Genomic DNA, 16,016 nt, shown 5'->3' with positions numbered 1-16,016 from the left:
CAGGGAGTTTCTCTTTTCTTTTGGGGGATATTTAAGTTTAATTTTGATGTGGCTATTCTCATTGTTATCATGATAAGGCATCAACATCTTTATCTTGGTAGTTCTTTCAGCATTTCAGAACAAACCCACTCAAAAAAGGAGTAAGATACTGTAGGAGCTTCATGATTCTTTCTCATATCTTGGAACAGGACACAGAACAGAAATAATTTTTATTTCTTCAGCTTGGTTCTCTGGATAAGATAAGCAGTTTCAATAAGGGTCAATTATCAAACCATAAAAAGTTGTAATCACTCTAGGACACTATGCTGTTTATCAATTAATGGTTTCCTTTTTAATTGTTAATCTCAGAAAAAATGTTTCTGAAAAGCTAATGACTTATTAAATTCTATGTGATAATATCAACTTTACCCTCAAAGACTTGAAAAAATCTTTTAAGTCAAAAATTGGAAGATAGCAGACCCCTTTTCCGACGCTTTCACCCAAGTATACTAATAAACTAATACTTCTGTTTCCCAGTAGATGGTGCTAGAGATACAATATAAAGAGCTTGCTTTGTAAACATCAAAATATATATACATATTGGAAGACCCCCTCATCTATTGTCAGGTTAGATATTTAAATTCTAAAATCAAACAAATAGTGGATAGCTACTTATTCCCCTCTCCCAATTAAAAAAAAATCTTAAGATGTCTATTTCACTCTATCACATGAACATAAGACTGGTTAGGATTAGGGGAAGTTCAAAATAATTTTCTCCTCACAAAATTTGAAGACATTGCTAGAAAAACTTCTAAGCAGTGTTGTTCAACCCACCATCCTCCTTCCCTCCTGCCAACTTCCAAAAATACTTCATGCTAATCTGGTCCTTACTTACCTACAAAGGTAATCAGTTTTCTCTGTGGCTTTTAGGATATTCTCTTAATCCTTGGTTCTGAAATTTCTTTAAGGAAATATCTAGGTAGGCAAATTTTTTTCATTCATCCCTATCTGCACCTGATGTTCCTTTCATCCTGAAAACTGTCTTTCTTTAGCTCTTAGGAGTTTTTATTTTTATCTGGAGTAGTTTTTTTTGCCTCCATTCTTTTTCTCTCATAATTTCAGTTTGCTAGTTTAGTAACCATTTAGGGGTATGTTCAATTTTGTTTTTTAAATAATTTACTCTTATTTGTTTCACTATCAAATCTCAAAATCATAATTTTTCTAGATATTTCTCATGGATGTAACAGTATACTGAATTACTCTAAAAACATCACTTAAACTACCCTTAAGGGCTTCTTTAATTTACACTTTTAGCTGTTTTTCTTTAAGTCTTAATTGGTTGGGTTCAGTACCCTGTCTCATAGTATTAATTATCTTCAAATATCCGGATTTTTTTGGTTTTTGTTCTAGTCCTCTTTGTATCTGAGAATTCCTGTTCATTGCTTGTTGCATATACAGTAACCTGCCTCAAGGGATGGTGGGGGGAGAAATGAGACATGAGCTGTGAAGGGTTCTAGTGTCCCTTTAAGAGTATTGTTTTGGGGAGTATTTTCTTTTCAGCTCCAATATCAACATTCAACATTGACCTGTGGACAATTATCAGAGTTAAGTGCTGCTCAGTCAAACTGCTCAGAATACCCTGCTGTTCTATCTCCAACTGATCATTTAATATTTGCCCAAGCTATATAAACTTTGAGACTCAAGTTGCTGCAATCTCATAGGCTTTAGTTTCTTCTGGTTGGGTCTGATCCTATCTACTTTCTACCTTATAGGGATTCTCCCAAAAAATTTTAAGTTCCCCAAGATATTCTTTCTTGTTTTTCAGTACTATCACTAATGTGTTCTATTACATTTCATAGGATGTGGGGCAGGAGAACAGCAGAAGTATACATTCAGCTTGCGAATGATCCATACTGATCCAGAGAAAATGTAAATGAGCTGAGATCTCCAATCCTTTGATGAAAGTTTCTCCTGCCACTTCATGGCTACCTTGTTTTAGATTTTCTAGTAATACTTCTGAAATGTTTATATCTGAAGAACAGTTTGGCTAGATACAAAACCCTTCACTCACACTGTCTTTTCTTGAATACCTTCTAGATGTTCTATTATCTCTTGGCAGTAGATGTAGCTATAGAGAAATCTGATACCAGTCTCATTTTCTCTTATAGGTGACTTAACCATTTTGTCTAGTTGCCCCCAAATGGCCTGTTTATCTCTGAAATTCAGCATTATTAATATCTGTCTTAAAGTTTAATGCCTAGGTTAATTTTCTCTGACTATAAGATAGCATGTTCCTTGATTTGTGGAATAGGCTTCATGAATTTAATTTATAAATATTTATTCTGTTCCAGTGATATGGTTTTCTTCTTTAATGTCTTCAATTAGTGTATGCTGGCTCTCTTTTGCCTGTCTTCTTTATTTACAATTTTCTGGTTAATCTTTTTTATATCTTTATTTGATCTTATTTCTTTGCTAAATAACCCTTACCTATTCTTTTTTTATGCTTCTTATAGATTAGCCTTCATTTCTGAAACAAGTTTTATGTTTTTACCGTTTTTACCAGTTTTACCAGGTCAAGTTTCACCTGCTCCTATTATTTGGCCATCTCATTTGCATTCTTGAATTTATGCTTTGAAGTTTTCTTCAGAGTTTCAAACTTTATTAAGTCATTTAATTCAAGTTGGAACACTGGAATATAATTTTCATTTGCTGTTTCATAATGGAAAGCTTTGCTGTTCTTTGTCATTTTATTGTTTTTCTTTAGGGTACCTCTCTAAAGATTTAGTTGTTTGGTGCTTTCTTTTCATATTTAAATTAGTTGAATTTCTCTGGACTAGAAAACAGAAAGTTCCTATGGAAGGGTTCTTGCTCAATGACTCCCTCCTCTTTTGCTACTGAACTGAAACGGCTTCTTTAAAATATGGTGTTTTTTCAAAGCCATGTCTTCTCTGACTCTATGGACCTCATCTGGTTTAAGAGGCTTCTATTTCAAGCTTTGAGTAACCCCAGTCCTTCCCTTCACTGGCAACTGCAAAAGGCCTTTCTGGGCCCTTCCCACGTGTTATTTCACTCACTCCCCAGTGGCTGCCCTAGCATCAATTTCTGTTCTGCTAATGCCACTTCCCATTAGGATGTACCTCTGCTAGGTTTCTTCTGCATTCCCAGTTCTCACAAATTATATTAAGGGTTTCAATACAGGTTCTGGGTATTTCAGTTGTTTTGGCTAAACTTACAAGGAATTGGGAGTTGTAGGTCTTCTTTGGTTCCTGGTTTTACTGAATATGTGCTTTATTTATTTTTTTAAATCTCTTACCCTGGTTCTCAATTGTTCTTGAAAATCACACAATGCAGCACACTGAAAACCTCAGGACTAAGGTGCCACTATGTTCTTAAGAAATCCAAAAGTCTGAATTTTAATTTTTTTAATATGTTAAAACTCAAAATGGCAAAGTAACTTTTAAACGCATCTTCATGCTTTTAGCTTTCTCATGTTCTTCTTAAATTTGAATGTTAAGTGTCAAATCTTGAAGTGTCAAGAACAACCCCAACTAATTTTTGGAATAAGTTCCAACTTATAGCTTTATTTGCATTAAATATAATAGAAAATGGAGGCTTATATAGATTGTATTAAATGTTCAAGGTCCAGAGCTAGTTATTGGATGAATTAGCACTGAAATCCTGGTTTCTTCACCCCCAGCATTCTGTTGTAACATCTAATCAGTTAGAAACCAAGCATCATTTAACAAAACCTAACTTCGAAGGAACACTCTATTTCATCAAAGTCAACAGAAACAAGGGCCACACTCAAGGACAATATACGTGCTGTACTACCCCTTAGTTATTCTTTTTTCATCCTGTAAAAATGAAAACATAGGCATCTTTTGTAAAAGAAATTAATAACCAGTTGGAAGCAAGAAAATAAATCATTTCCTTAACAATGTCATCTGATGATCTGTTTTTTTTAAGATCAGAACCAGCCTAACTTTTTCTGTAGTTCTTATTTTCCACATGAACAACACTAAGGATATCAGCAGGGAAGTGCAAAGCTTTGCAGAGCTCAGTTATGTAGAGCCAGCAGAAGTTCTAAATCCAATCTGGGGAGTACTTTGAAGACTAATGTTTTTGATATTCTACCCACCAATTACTTGATAGGCATATAACCCATTCCTCTTTTCCTTACCATTCTCCTATAACAACTACATATTAATATAAATATGGCAGTAGGAGAGTTTTAAAGCAAAGAATGAACAAACATCTGTAAAGAAATAGTAAATGAAGACTTGGGTCTTAACTCACAGGTAAGATATAAGGCCTAAGCTATATTCTGTCATAATTCTAGCACCACCTCCCATTCTCAAGTATAAGATAATGCTATGTTCATCAACACAGTGTTACAGATATTTACAAATTCTTTTTCTCCCCTACACTTAAAAAAACTCTGGACATGTGCTGAGCCAAGTAAAACTGCCTAAAGAATTCAAAGTGATTACTGTTTTGTATAATGTCCTATACTGAACTATGTGGAATAAATATTCAAAGACAGGTAACAGTGATGAGGAGAGCTACATGTGTATTAATAAAAAAATGGCTTACAGTGTTGCTATGTGTAGTTCGGACTACATCATCATTACGTGACTTCCACTGGTGCTGAATTTAAACTTCATCTAGTATATGTCAAATTCTTCTCTATATTTTATAAAGAGTTTGCAATTATACACAAAAGTAAATATATCTCACTCAAATTAGAAGAAATGCTCTAGATTCTAAATTCTTGAAGTCATTATCAAGTAATTCAAAATTTCTTCCAGGAATGTAGAATAAAGTTTTAAAAAGGCAGGTTATTACTGTTATGATTTATGGATATTTATCATAAAACTAAATTTGTTTTTCCTAATGCATATTGTTCCATCTACTCTCTAAAGCTTTTACTAAGTTAACAATTATGTTTTTATCCTGCACCCAAGAAAAAATGTTTTAAAGAAAAACTTTCTATCTTCTGAAATAAGTTGTTTTTATCATCTGTCATAGGTATTTGTAATGGAAATCAGTAATACACAACCCAGTATAACATGAAAAATAATCACTAACAGCACGAGTTACTAAGCACTAATAAGTTTCACCATATATTTATCTGTGCACCAAACCTGATGATCAAACACCAATTTGGGCCCTCCATCAGCGGCAGTATCTTCACTGAGTAACATCCATGTGTTTGTGTCAATGTCATAACGATAGAAGTCACTTTTCAGAGATTTGCTGTTCCTTACAGAGGAATCCAAATAACGGCCCAATGTGTAGATTTGCCTTCGCTGAATGTCAATGCACATTTTATGACATGATCTGGCACTAGGACCATTCTATGGACAGCAAGAAAAAAATTAAAAAAGTAAGAGAAAAAAATTCAAAGAACAAATAACAGAAAATAAAATGAAATGCCCACTTAAGCTGACTTTCATCAAAAGGTTTGCTCAGGAACTCATTTCAAGACAATTAATGTAAGTGTGATGCTACAGTTAAATCTCTAAAGGAAAGCAAAAGTAAGAGACACAAATCTTACCATAGAAATGCTTAAAATCTACCAGGAAAGATGAGATGAACTATTTTGTACCCTATAGCACTCTGTTTATAACACTTACATGCTTCTAGTAAATACTTCATCACATTTCAGTCATTTGTACCCAGAGTTTAATTTTCTAGTACATGTCAATCTAAAGACATGATTGGTCTTTTAAAATATTTTTCATCAGAATCTAGCACAAAACAGGTATTCCAGGAGTATCTAAATCACTGAATTTCAGAACTGGAAGGAACCTATTATTAATACAATCTCTAGTTTAATTATCCCCTTTAAAAGATAAGGAAATATAAGCCTGAAGAGGAAAGGTATCCTCCTGAAAACTAGTAATAGAAGCAGAATGAGAATCCAAGTCTTTGACTTCTTCATCCATCCTTTCATTATATAAAACTGACTCTCCTGACTGAATAAATAACGCAACTAGGGAGCAATACAAAGAACAATATGAAGATCAGTAAATTATCAACAAAAATTAGTTAGTTGAGATCACTTGTAACACAGGACTGAATAAAAGGCAAACAAAATATTGTAGTATAAACCAAAAGTGGAATTCATGAAAAAAATAACAGACCTTCAATTAGGTAGGACTTGATTATTTCAAAGGGGGAAAAGGAAAGAGAATTAATATTTGTTAAGTATCTCCTAAATTCTGTCTATACTATTATTATGTGTGTGTGTATATGTATTTCACTTAATCCATGTAACAACCTGATAAGGAAATATTATCACCATTTCACACAGTCTAAGTAATTTGTCCACAGTCACAAAACTAGGAAATAAGAGAATCTAAGCCAAAAACTTTGTATTCTTTCCACTATCCCAGACTGGCTTTTGCAGAAGATAAGAGAAAAAAACCAAAAATACACTTAATACAATGTGTGTAGTTCTGACTGAGATGAATAATTCCTGCTGCGAAAATAACTGAGTTGAAATAAAAGGCAGGAATGACTGGTGAGTGACTGACAGTGGAGACTGGATGTAATCTTGCAGGCAATAAAGAACCAGGATATAACATAAAAAAGCAGCATTTTAGGAAAAGTAATCTAGGATTATTATGTAGATTGAATGATGGAATAAAGATATTAGGCAGGAAGAACAATTTGACCTTAGTGTTATTAGTCCAGATATTTAAGTAGATTTGAATCTGACCCTTAATATTCATACTAATAATTACTATTTTAAAACTTATATTTAAAGATTTTTGTCAAGAAAAAAATCTCAACATATAAAATTTGAGAATTTTCTCCATAATTAAATAATCTCAAAAACAAAGATGGTGTAATATATAATAAACCTATGCCATATTTCCTAGAGTGTGAAATTTTAAATTTTAATAGAAAAGCAACAGAACGTCTTGCTTCAGCTTAACTAGCATAAACTCTATTAAAATGATGAGTAAGTTATACCCAAAGTAAGAAGGCAAAAAGAAAGATAGGAATAGGAATCAATAGGATAGAAAACAGACAAAAAAATAGAGAAAATTAACAAAGTTGGTCCTTTGAAAGATTAATAAAATTATAAGCCACTAGCAAGGCTGAATTTTTTTTAAAAAGAAGAGAGAATACAAATTGCTAATACCAGAAATGAAAGCAGGAATATGACTACAGGCTTACTAGTAGTTAGAATAAAAATAAGGTATTTTTATGAAAAACATAGGTAAAATATGACAACGTAGACAGTGTGAACATATTCTTCGAAAAAATTTAACTTACCAAAACTGACACAAGATAAAAGAGAAAATCTGAAGTCATTATATCTATTGAAATATTGAATTCATAAGTAAAAATCCTCCCACAAACAGAACAGCAGTCCTAGAGATCTACACTGATAAATTTTATCAAATACTTAAGGAAGAAGTATTATCAATTTCACACAAAATTTTTCAGAAAAAAGGAGGAAAAAACCCTCCATCTCTTATCTGCATTCTACTCCATTCCTAACTTATGAGGACAACTTAATGCAGAAGCCAAATAACAACAATATTACAAAGGAGGAGGAGGAGAAATGATATAAAGTAGGACAATTTACCTCATGAACATGAAAACAAAACTAATCTTCAACAAAATATTATCAAACAGAATGTAGCAATATATAAAGGATATTTCATAACTAATGAGGGTTTCTCAGGAATTCAAAATTGATTTTACATTTGAAAATCAATCAAGGTAATTTGCCACATTAATAGAATCAAAAGGAAAAAAATATGACCTTCCCAATACACACAGTAAAAGCATTTGATCAAATTCAACACAATTCATGAGCAAACTCACAGCAAACTAGGATTAGAAGGGAACTTCCTCAATTTGATAAAGAATGTATGAAAATCTTAAATCTAACTTTTTTCTTAATGGTAAACTATGGAACGCTTTCCTGCTAGGATCTGAAACAAGATAAGGATTCTATTTTCATCTTTCCTAATTAACACTGCAATGGAGTCCAAGTCAGTGCAGTAAGGCATTAAAAAATAAAGTTATTACAGAAAAAAAGGAGTGGAAAGAAATAAAATTTTGTCTATTGACAGATGACATGACTATTTACTGAAAACATCTAGAAATCAACAAAAAAACTATTAGAAATAATGGATTTAGAAAAGTGACGTGATACACAGGCAGTATTAAACAACCAACTTCTCTATATTAGCAGAATCAAATGGAAAATAAAAAATTTTAAGCTCCATTTACAATAGCATGAAAAAAAATACACTGGGATCAACTTAACAGATATCTAACACCTTTAACCTGAAAACTTTTGAGTCCTGAGAAATAATAAAGACTGAAATAAATGGAGATTGAACGATGGAAATGGATTAGAAGACAAAATACCAGGAAGAGAGCAGTTGTCTCCAAACTGATATATAGATTCATCACATTCCCAATAATAATCACAACAGTTTTAGAAACTGAGAATATGATTCTAAAATTTATACAAAATTTAAAGGATGTAGAAAAGTTAAAACAATTTTTAAAAAGAAGAATAAGGAGGTCTTATGTTACCTGACCTCAAGGAGTATTGTATTGGTTTATGAAAGGACCAAAAGATAATTGAGCAGAATACAGTGTCCAAAAAGAGAGATATTCTTATATGATCAATTGATATTCAACAAAAGTGTCAAGGCAATTTAATGGGGAAAGAAGAACTTGAATACATTTCTGGCAGGAATATAAGTTGGTATAACAACTTCGGGAAAAACTTTGTTTCATCAATGGATGCTAAAAGGGTTAAAGTTTAATAAGTAACAGGTATTTTCATAATCTCAAAATGTCTTTCCAAAAATTACCTATTAATTGTAGAGTGGAAAATCCAGTAGGCACCCTCCTTAACCAAGTGACCAAAGCTAACATCAGTCAAACTGACACAATGTGTTTCCTGATATGATAAACTCAGGAGGACCCAGTGTCATTTACATGGTATTCCTGCTAAAAATGCTTAACCTAAATCCAATCATAAGCAAATATCAGACAAACTCAGCTGAGGGATAGCCTATACAATATTTGCTCTGTTTTCTTCAAAAAGGTCAAGGTTAAGACAAGGAAAAGGTAAGGAACTATTCTAAAGGAAACTAAAGAAACATGACATTGAAATGGACTGCATGATCATTAACTGAGTTGTGGGTAAGGGATGGGAGTTGAGGGTGACAGAGGGACACCAATAAAAGACAATACTGGGACGTTACTGGGATAATAATAGGGACTGTGGATTTAGTTAAAGCCGCAGCTGTCAGTGCAGTTTGCGATCTCCCAAGGCACTTCAGATACTCCACAAAGTCAGTTATTTTCATAATAATACTAAGACAAAAATTTGTCTTTTCATTCTTACTCTCTTATGAGTATGTATGAAAATTTCTAGATGCTACGTGACTTTTGATATAGCACAGATTTAATGCAGAAGCAGAAATGAATCCAGGTGCTTTCTATTAAGCCAAACATTAAAGAGATTTAGAAAACTATAAAACAATACTACTTGATGTGTGATGGTTATCTCAAGGAAAAGCACCCATGTGACAAAGTTCCAAGTTCCCCTCGCTGCTCTTGACATGGCACACTGTGGAATACTTGAAAGAAAACTAACAATCCAAGTATGGCTATGGCAGAGACTTTCTGAAAAACAAATGAAGTATTGCATTTTGAAGGAAAACAACTGACAAAATTTGTTGCCAATGACAAAATGTACATTTTAAAGCAAAATTAGGATTTTGGAAAACTTCTACATGCTACTGTAATCTTGACACTTTCTCAATACTTAGAAGACTTTTCTAATGACATTGATGGTGATATTAAGCATAAAAAACATGCTTTTTTAAACATAATAAATGACATCAGTATCTGGAAGATGTACATAACTCAGGAAAACCAGTATTTTCAAGTGACCAACACATGGGTAAAAAAGCCATGCAGAGGTAAAAGTACAAGATCCATTCAAAGAACAAGGTAGTTTAATATAAATCTAACAGAACACAGAACATAAGCTGATATTATCTCATAGTCTAAAATGTAATTATCTTTAAAAACAACCACTTGTAAATTTGGATATGAGATCAAAAAAGAATATGTGCAATTATCTGAAAGGGCTATTAAAATACTACTGCCTTTCCAAAAATATCTATGTGAGGTACAATTTTCTTCATGCACTTCACAAAAAACAATTATGCCACAGGAGATTAAATGCAGCAGATATGAGAAACTAGCTGTCTTCTAAGCTAGACAATAAAGATTTATAAAAATGTAAAACCAAAAAAAAATTTCTTTTGAACCTATAAAAACTTACTTGAATAGCTACATGAATATTTAAAATAATTATTCTAAGAGCTGAGCTATTCTATTATTTTTAAATTTCCTAAATGTTATTAGATACATATTAAAGTATATAAACTGATTTTGCTTTTTAATTGTACATCATACTTTTAAAACACATGCCCTGTGTTATCATCAAACAGTAGTTTGTACTCACAAGTACAGAAAATAATTAGATACATGAAATATTAATGGTTCAATCTTAGAAGGATTGAGCATTTATGCTAGGGCCATATATTACCATTCAATTCATGGATCGGTCAAGAAAAGATTTTTAGTTGTCTTTATGAAGAAAGTAATAATAAAACTAATAAATCTCCAGTACTGGGTCACAATTTATCTCTACTGACTTCAAAATAACAGAAACAAAATGCTCTCATCAAAATCATCTCTATATTTTTCTGGTACTAGTTTTAAGTAATTATTTACTATATTCTAAATGTTACTTATGACATACATAAACGGTATAAAAAAATAATACCCATGCCCAGTTTCAAAAGTAGAAAATTAATATTACCTTTCAGGCTTCCTATAAACCACCCCCTCTCTTGTCAAAGCAGCCATACTCCTGAATTTCGTATTTACCATTTCCTTGCTTTTTTCCAGAATTAATTTTCTTTTAATTTACCTCACCTATTTACTCACTAAAGAGTAAGCATATGATTCATGCCATAAGGAATTCAATAGGAATGTATTAGTTAATTCCCCACTAATTCCAAATGGGGAATATACTACAGCGAAAGGACACAGGTGAGAAAGTTGAGTAATTCCAACAGCTATAGGTATGGCTGACAAAGTCAGGAGATGCAGCCTGAAAGGTAAGTGGGGACCAAATCATGATGAGATAAGTGAAGTTTTTACTCTAAGCAAAAGGAACTAAGGTAGATAAATAACTTTACTATTATGACTGTTGTTGCTGATATTCACACTTCCCTGTATCTATACCCTTTGATAGAGCCCCTTACTGGTGATGCTGGACTTGGTCACATGACTTTCTTTGGCCAATGGAATAACAATACATTTGGTGGAGCGCTCCCACCTACTTCATTCTCCTTGTAGCCCTGCCCCTAACATGAGAACAAGCCCCAGCTAGCCAACAGGAAGGTGAGCAACGATGTGGAACAGAATCAAGTAGTCCCAGGTGAAGCTGTCTTAGACTAGTTGACAGCCAGCTGACTCCTGACACCAGTAAGCCTTGCTAAAAGCATAAAAGTGCCCCAGACAATATACAGATTCATGAGCAAAACAAATGCTTTTATACATATGTCAATGAAGTTTTGTGGGTGTTTATAATGTGACAGAATAGATAACTGAAACAAGGACTGAAGCTAACCAAACAGATTAAGCAGGTGTCAAATGGCCAAATATGTTTTCTAAAAGGCTGCTAATGAATGGAAAACAGATCTGATGATCAGCAATGGAGGCAAAAAAGTTTAAGAAAGGAAATGTAATATTGGAAGTAGTGCCAAAGTAATAGAGAGGAAAAGACATCTGTAATACAACATTGGGTACCAGAACTACTGGAACTTAGGTACTAATTAGATATACTCAATGAAGAAGAAGGAGGATTTCATGATGCATCCTAGACTTATTGTATGAATAATTACACATGCAATCAACCTAGAATTAAAACAGTTGAAGAGAAATAAGTTAGGTATTTTTCTAGACTGTCTTTATTTTTTTTTTGAGAAAAATAGTCATTTCAGAAAATTGTTTTTTAATACTAAGAGGCAAAGGCCATTTTTACATACCTTTATAGGGATAATAAATAAAAATCAGAATTTAAAGATTATCTTTGAAAAGATAAAAACTACCCAAAAGACTAGTCACTGGAACACACTGAGTAAGCAAAAATCCAGTTTCCTAGGATTAAAGGCATAGCATCAGATCTTTCTGAAATGGCTTTCCTAGATTTAAATCAGTGGGTTCCAGATTAGGTTTTTAACCCCTCTACTTTTCATTTCCAGCTCCTACTGTGTTATAATTTATCTTTCACCTTATAATTGGAAACAGCTTAGATCTGACAATAAAAAATTCTATAAAGATTTGGGGGGAAAAAGGAATTAATACTTGCTTTATAAAGTATATTTAATTATGCACTTATTTAATTCAAAGCCATAAATTCAAGCCATCTTATTCAGTACAGAAATGCTTTATGTTTTTATGTGTATCAATAGAGACACACACAAAGGAACACATATGTATAATTTTAGTTAAAAATAAAATATACACCATTTAAAAAAACTGATACATAGTTGAATAAGAAGGAACCAAAATAGTGAGATAAAGAGTACATTTTTTCCAGAGGAAATCAAAATAAGGTCAATGCATAACATAAGAGTAGACGTAACAGGGATAAGAGAAAAGAGATAGTAACACAGTCATATTTTCAGGTTAAAGTAGTTATAAACTAAATGATACTAGATATCCATTTCTATTTATCTCTGTAAAATAGATTTGTTCATGTACCATAGTTGAAGAACCAGGTATAGAACCCGGAACACAACTTAAACCTAACTTGTCGACCACAAATTATTTTGCTATCACTGCTGACAGACATTAGAAAAGAGCACAAATCATCCAGAAAAAGAAATGTATGCCCACATCCCATCATGATACAGATGGACAAAAAGTCTTGAGAACTTGCCTCTTTCTCAGTATCTCTAGAGATACATGTCCACTGGTTCTCCTTCACACTGTATGCCCAGAAGTCAGCAAGATCCTGTGTTCCATCCCAGCCACCAAACAAATAAACGGTCTCTAAGAAAATTGGAAAACAATGTATAAAAAAATTAATTAAGGACAAAATTTAAGTATAGATACCCAGGTGTAGCCAGCCATTTCTAAGATCATGTAAGAAGGTACATCTAAATAAAGTTAAAAATGGAAATTCAAAAAAAAAAAAAAAAGGAAATTCTAAACTAATATTCCAAAATATATACTAGACTAGTATTTCCTAAACATTAGTATATGGAAAGGCTGCTAGAATATGTCATCAGTGGGTAAAAATCTGTATTTTAAAGTATCAGGGTGGATGATGTGCAGCCAGTTCAGGAGTTTTCTGTGTTAGGCCACAAAAAGTTTCCATTTACCAGCTTCTTAACAATGCAGTTTCCAACTCTTAAGAAAACAGAAATCCCAGGGGAATATATAGTGTAAAATATAACGTAAAGACATCTATTTCTGAAAAAACTTCCCATTAAAAATGTATTCTTTCTTTTGCAATAACAAAAACAATGGTTAAAACTAGTTGTGAGTTAGGTATCTTAAAAATAAAGTGATATATAAAAAACAGGCTTGATATTCCCATGGAAATGGGGGGAAATTTTTCCAAATATATTGTGGTAGGTTTAACTCCTCAAAAATCAACTGTTAAGTCAATCTAGGTATCTTGCGAATTTGGTTTCTTTTAACTCTGAAATGTCTGTTATATCATGGACTTTATCACTATAACAAAACTGATTTCTTGCTCAGTGAACAGCAAGAATCTTTATACATAACACTCTGTATCATTTATCCTTCTTTACAATAGTACCTTTCTTTCATTTAAGTACTTTTCCTCTGTCTGATATCTACTGGTTACACAAGCCCACCAACTATCATTTTTTAAGTTAAGCAAGACATTACAGTAAAACTGTAAAGCCATCTACTTTCTAACTGGTGTGCCCTAGGCCTGTATATGTGGAGAACTGTCATCTAAATTATGTTCTGCCATGAAGGGTTACAATTCAAAGTGCACTTGGAAATATTGAAACCTCATTTAAGAAAATTCGTGCCATTCAAAAAATTGGGCAGTCTTCTAAGAGATTTTTCTCATACTTTCATTTAATTTCAAACTCTAAGCGAATTTTTTAAGTGAAATGTCCCATTCTATGCCCCAAGAACCTAGGGGAAGCAAAACAATGCTTCTGAGTAAGCAGAGGACTGAGTTCTGCTAACTGGGCAATCAAGTACACTTAACCTCCCTGGGTCTTAGTTTTTTCATTTACAAAACTCTCAGTGTTGTAGTGAAGTTCTTCAGATATTAAGTTACATGAAAACATTCTGAAGGCTGTCAAGCATGAATAGCATTTTTACCTTTAAAACTTGCACAAAAATAAAAAAATACTTTTCAGTTACTAGTATCACATATGCAATGAAAACAACATTATTGTATTTTAATCCATGTCTAACTCTTACTTAGAATGCTTTTGGCTCTGTATAAATGTGAAATAATGACAATTATTTCAAACCATTAAAAAACTGTATTATCTCAGAATTCAAAACAATTCATTACCATTAGTTAAGTAACATTCTGTTTCTCAAGTGGCACACAGCAATGCCCAGATGCTTAGAATTTTACAAGGGGAAAAAAAAAAACTAAAGAATTTTCATCTGGCTCAAAAAAATTTGCCAAGGCTTACTATAAAGGCAATTAATCCTGTTAAATTCTGAAGCCTGGAGTGGGAGGGGATATGTAACTAAAATAGCAATAGCAATTGACCTTTTGTTTTATAGTGTTTCTGGGTAAGGTTACCCTCGTTCATTAACTTTAATAACCCTTCCTCTTGGGCTTTGGGTTCTCAATGTTCTTTCTGAAAAGCAGGTCTCTTTGTACGCCTTAATTCTCACAGCAAAGAAAACCCACATTTCCACAACAGCCTCATTGATAGCTGAGCAAAATAAAATCTGGCACAGAGCAAGCATCCCAGTGGAATTATTCCAAGATGTCATTCTTGTTTGTGAATGCTTTGTAGTCCCAGATGAAGTTTAATAGTAAAATTGAATGAATTGGATGGAAACAGGACCTTCTGATATACCTGAATGAAACACACAACAAAATTTTAATTAAATCATCTAATCATTTAAGTTAAATGCTTCAGAGATGAAATATTATCTAGAAGCAAGCACCAGCAAAAGTATTATTTCATGCATAAAGGATGTCAAAAACTTTTAAATATTGTAGAAATAATTGGACAGCACTGTAGAGAGAAAAAAGAAAACATTACTATTTGCCAACAGGATAGTAGCTTGGTTTACTGGATGTTCATTCTCATGGTTATAGGTTATGTAACAATTCATGTACAGCCCTGGGACAGAACAGTCCTTCTCAAGCAGCAGCCCTTTCTCTATACTTTTTTCTGAAAGGAGGTATAGGCTTATTCTGGGCTACTGAGGATATCCATTCCTGCCAGCACTCAGAGGAATATTTAGTCAATACATTTTGAATACTAATCTCAATTGACAAAGTACTTCACAGAAAAGAATGAAGATGAAGTCCCTATCCTCAAAGAGCATAAAATCTACTCGAGAATATAAAACAAGCACATAAATCATTAAATTGCAGGGTAGACTAAGTAGCATAAGAAAGGTACAAAGCACCATGAGGTTCAAAAGAGGAGAGTATATACCCGGCTGAGGGGACTCAGGAAAGGCTTCATGGTGACAGTGGAATTTGACCTATGCATCATAAGGTGGCTTTGTTGGCAGAATGGGGGACAGAGGACTCCCCAAGCAGAGTAAAAATATAAGAAAGGTAAACTCAAAAAGTGTTTTAAAAGGCATGGACTCTAAATCTAAAGCCAAGCAAAGCTCAGATGGAATTATAGCTCTATGACCACAGCTGTGTAACCACCACCAAGTTCCTTAGCCACCACTTTCCTCATCTGTAAAATACTTAATAAGTTACTGTG

At 33.0% G+C, this 16,016-nt stretch overlaps 1 protein-coding gene across 5 annotated transcripts in view; it reads right to left on the bottom strand.

Moving 5' to 3' along the window:
- MKLN1 (muskelin 1) overlaps positions 1 to 16,016 on the bottom strand; it is a 390,326-nt gene that overhangs the window by 67,295 nt on the left and 307,015 nt on the right. For 4 of the 5 annotated variants that reach the window (XM_057504770.1, XM_036909011.2, XM_057504772.1 and 1 more), the window contains 2 exons: positions 12,992 to 13,104; positions 5,100 to 5,336 (listed from right to left, as the gene is read on the bottom strand). In XM_057504770.1, coding sequence (XP_057360753.1) covers positions 5,100 to 5,336; positions 12,992 to 13,104 — 350 coding nt within the window. The remainder of the gene's footprint in view (positions 1 to 5,099; positions 5,337 to 12,991; positions 13,105 to 16,016) is intronic. The other variant, XM_036909012.2, reaches the window with a different exon arrangement.

The sequence above is a fragment of the Manis pentadactyla genome, chromosome 7, assembly GCF_030020395.1.
Source record: "Manis pentadactyla isolate mManPen7 chromosome 7, mManPen7.hap1, whole genome shotgun sequence".
Taxonomy (NCBI): Eukaryota; Metazoa; Chordata; class Mammalia; order Pholidota; family Manidae; genus Manis; species Manis pentadactyla.
The sequence above is the reverse complement of the archived record's forward strand: the minus strand, read 5'-3'. Positions and strand labels throughout refer to the sequence as shown.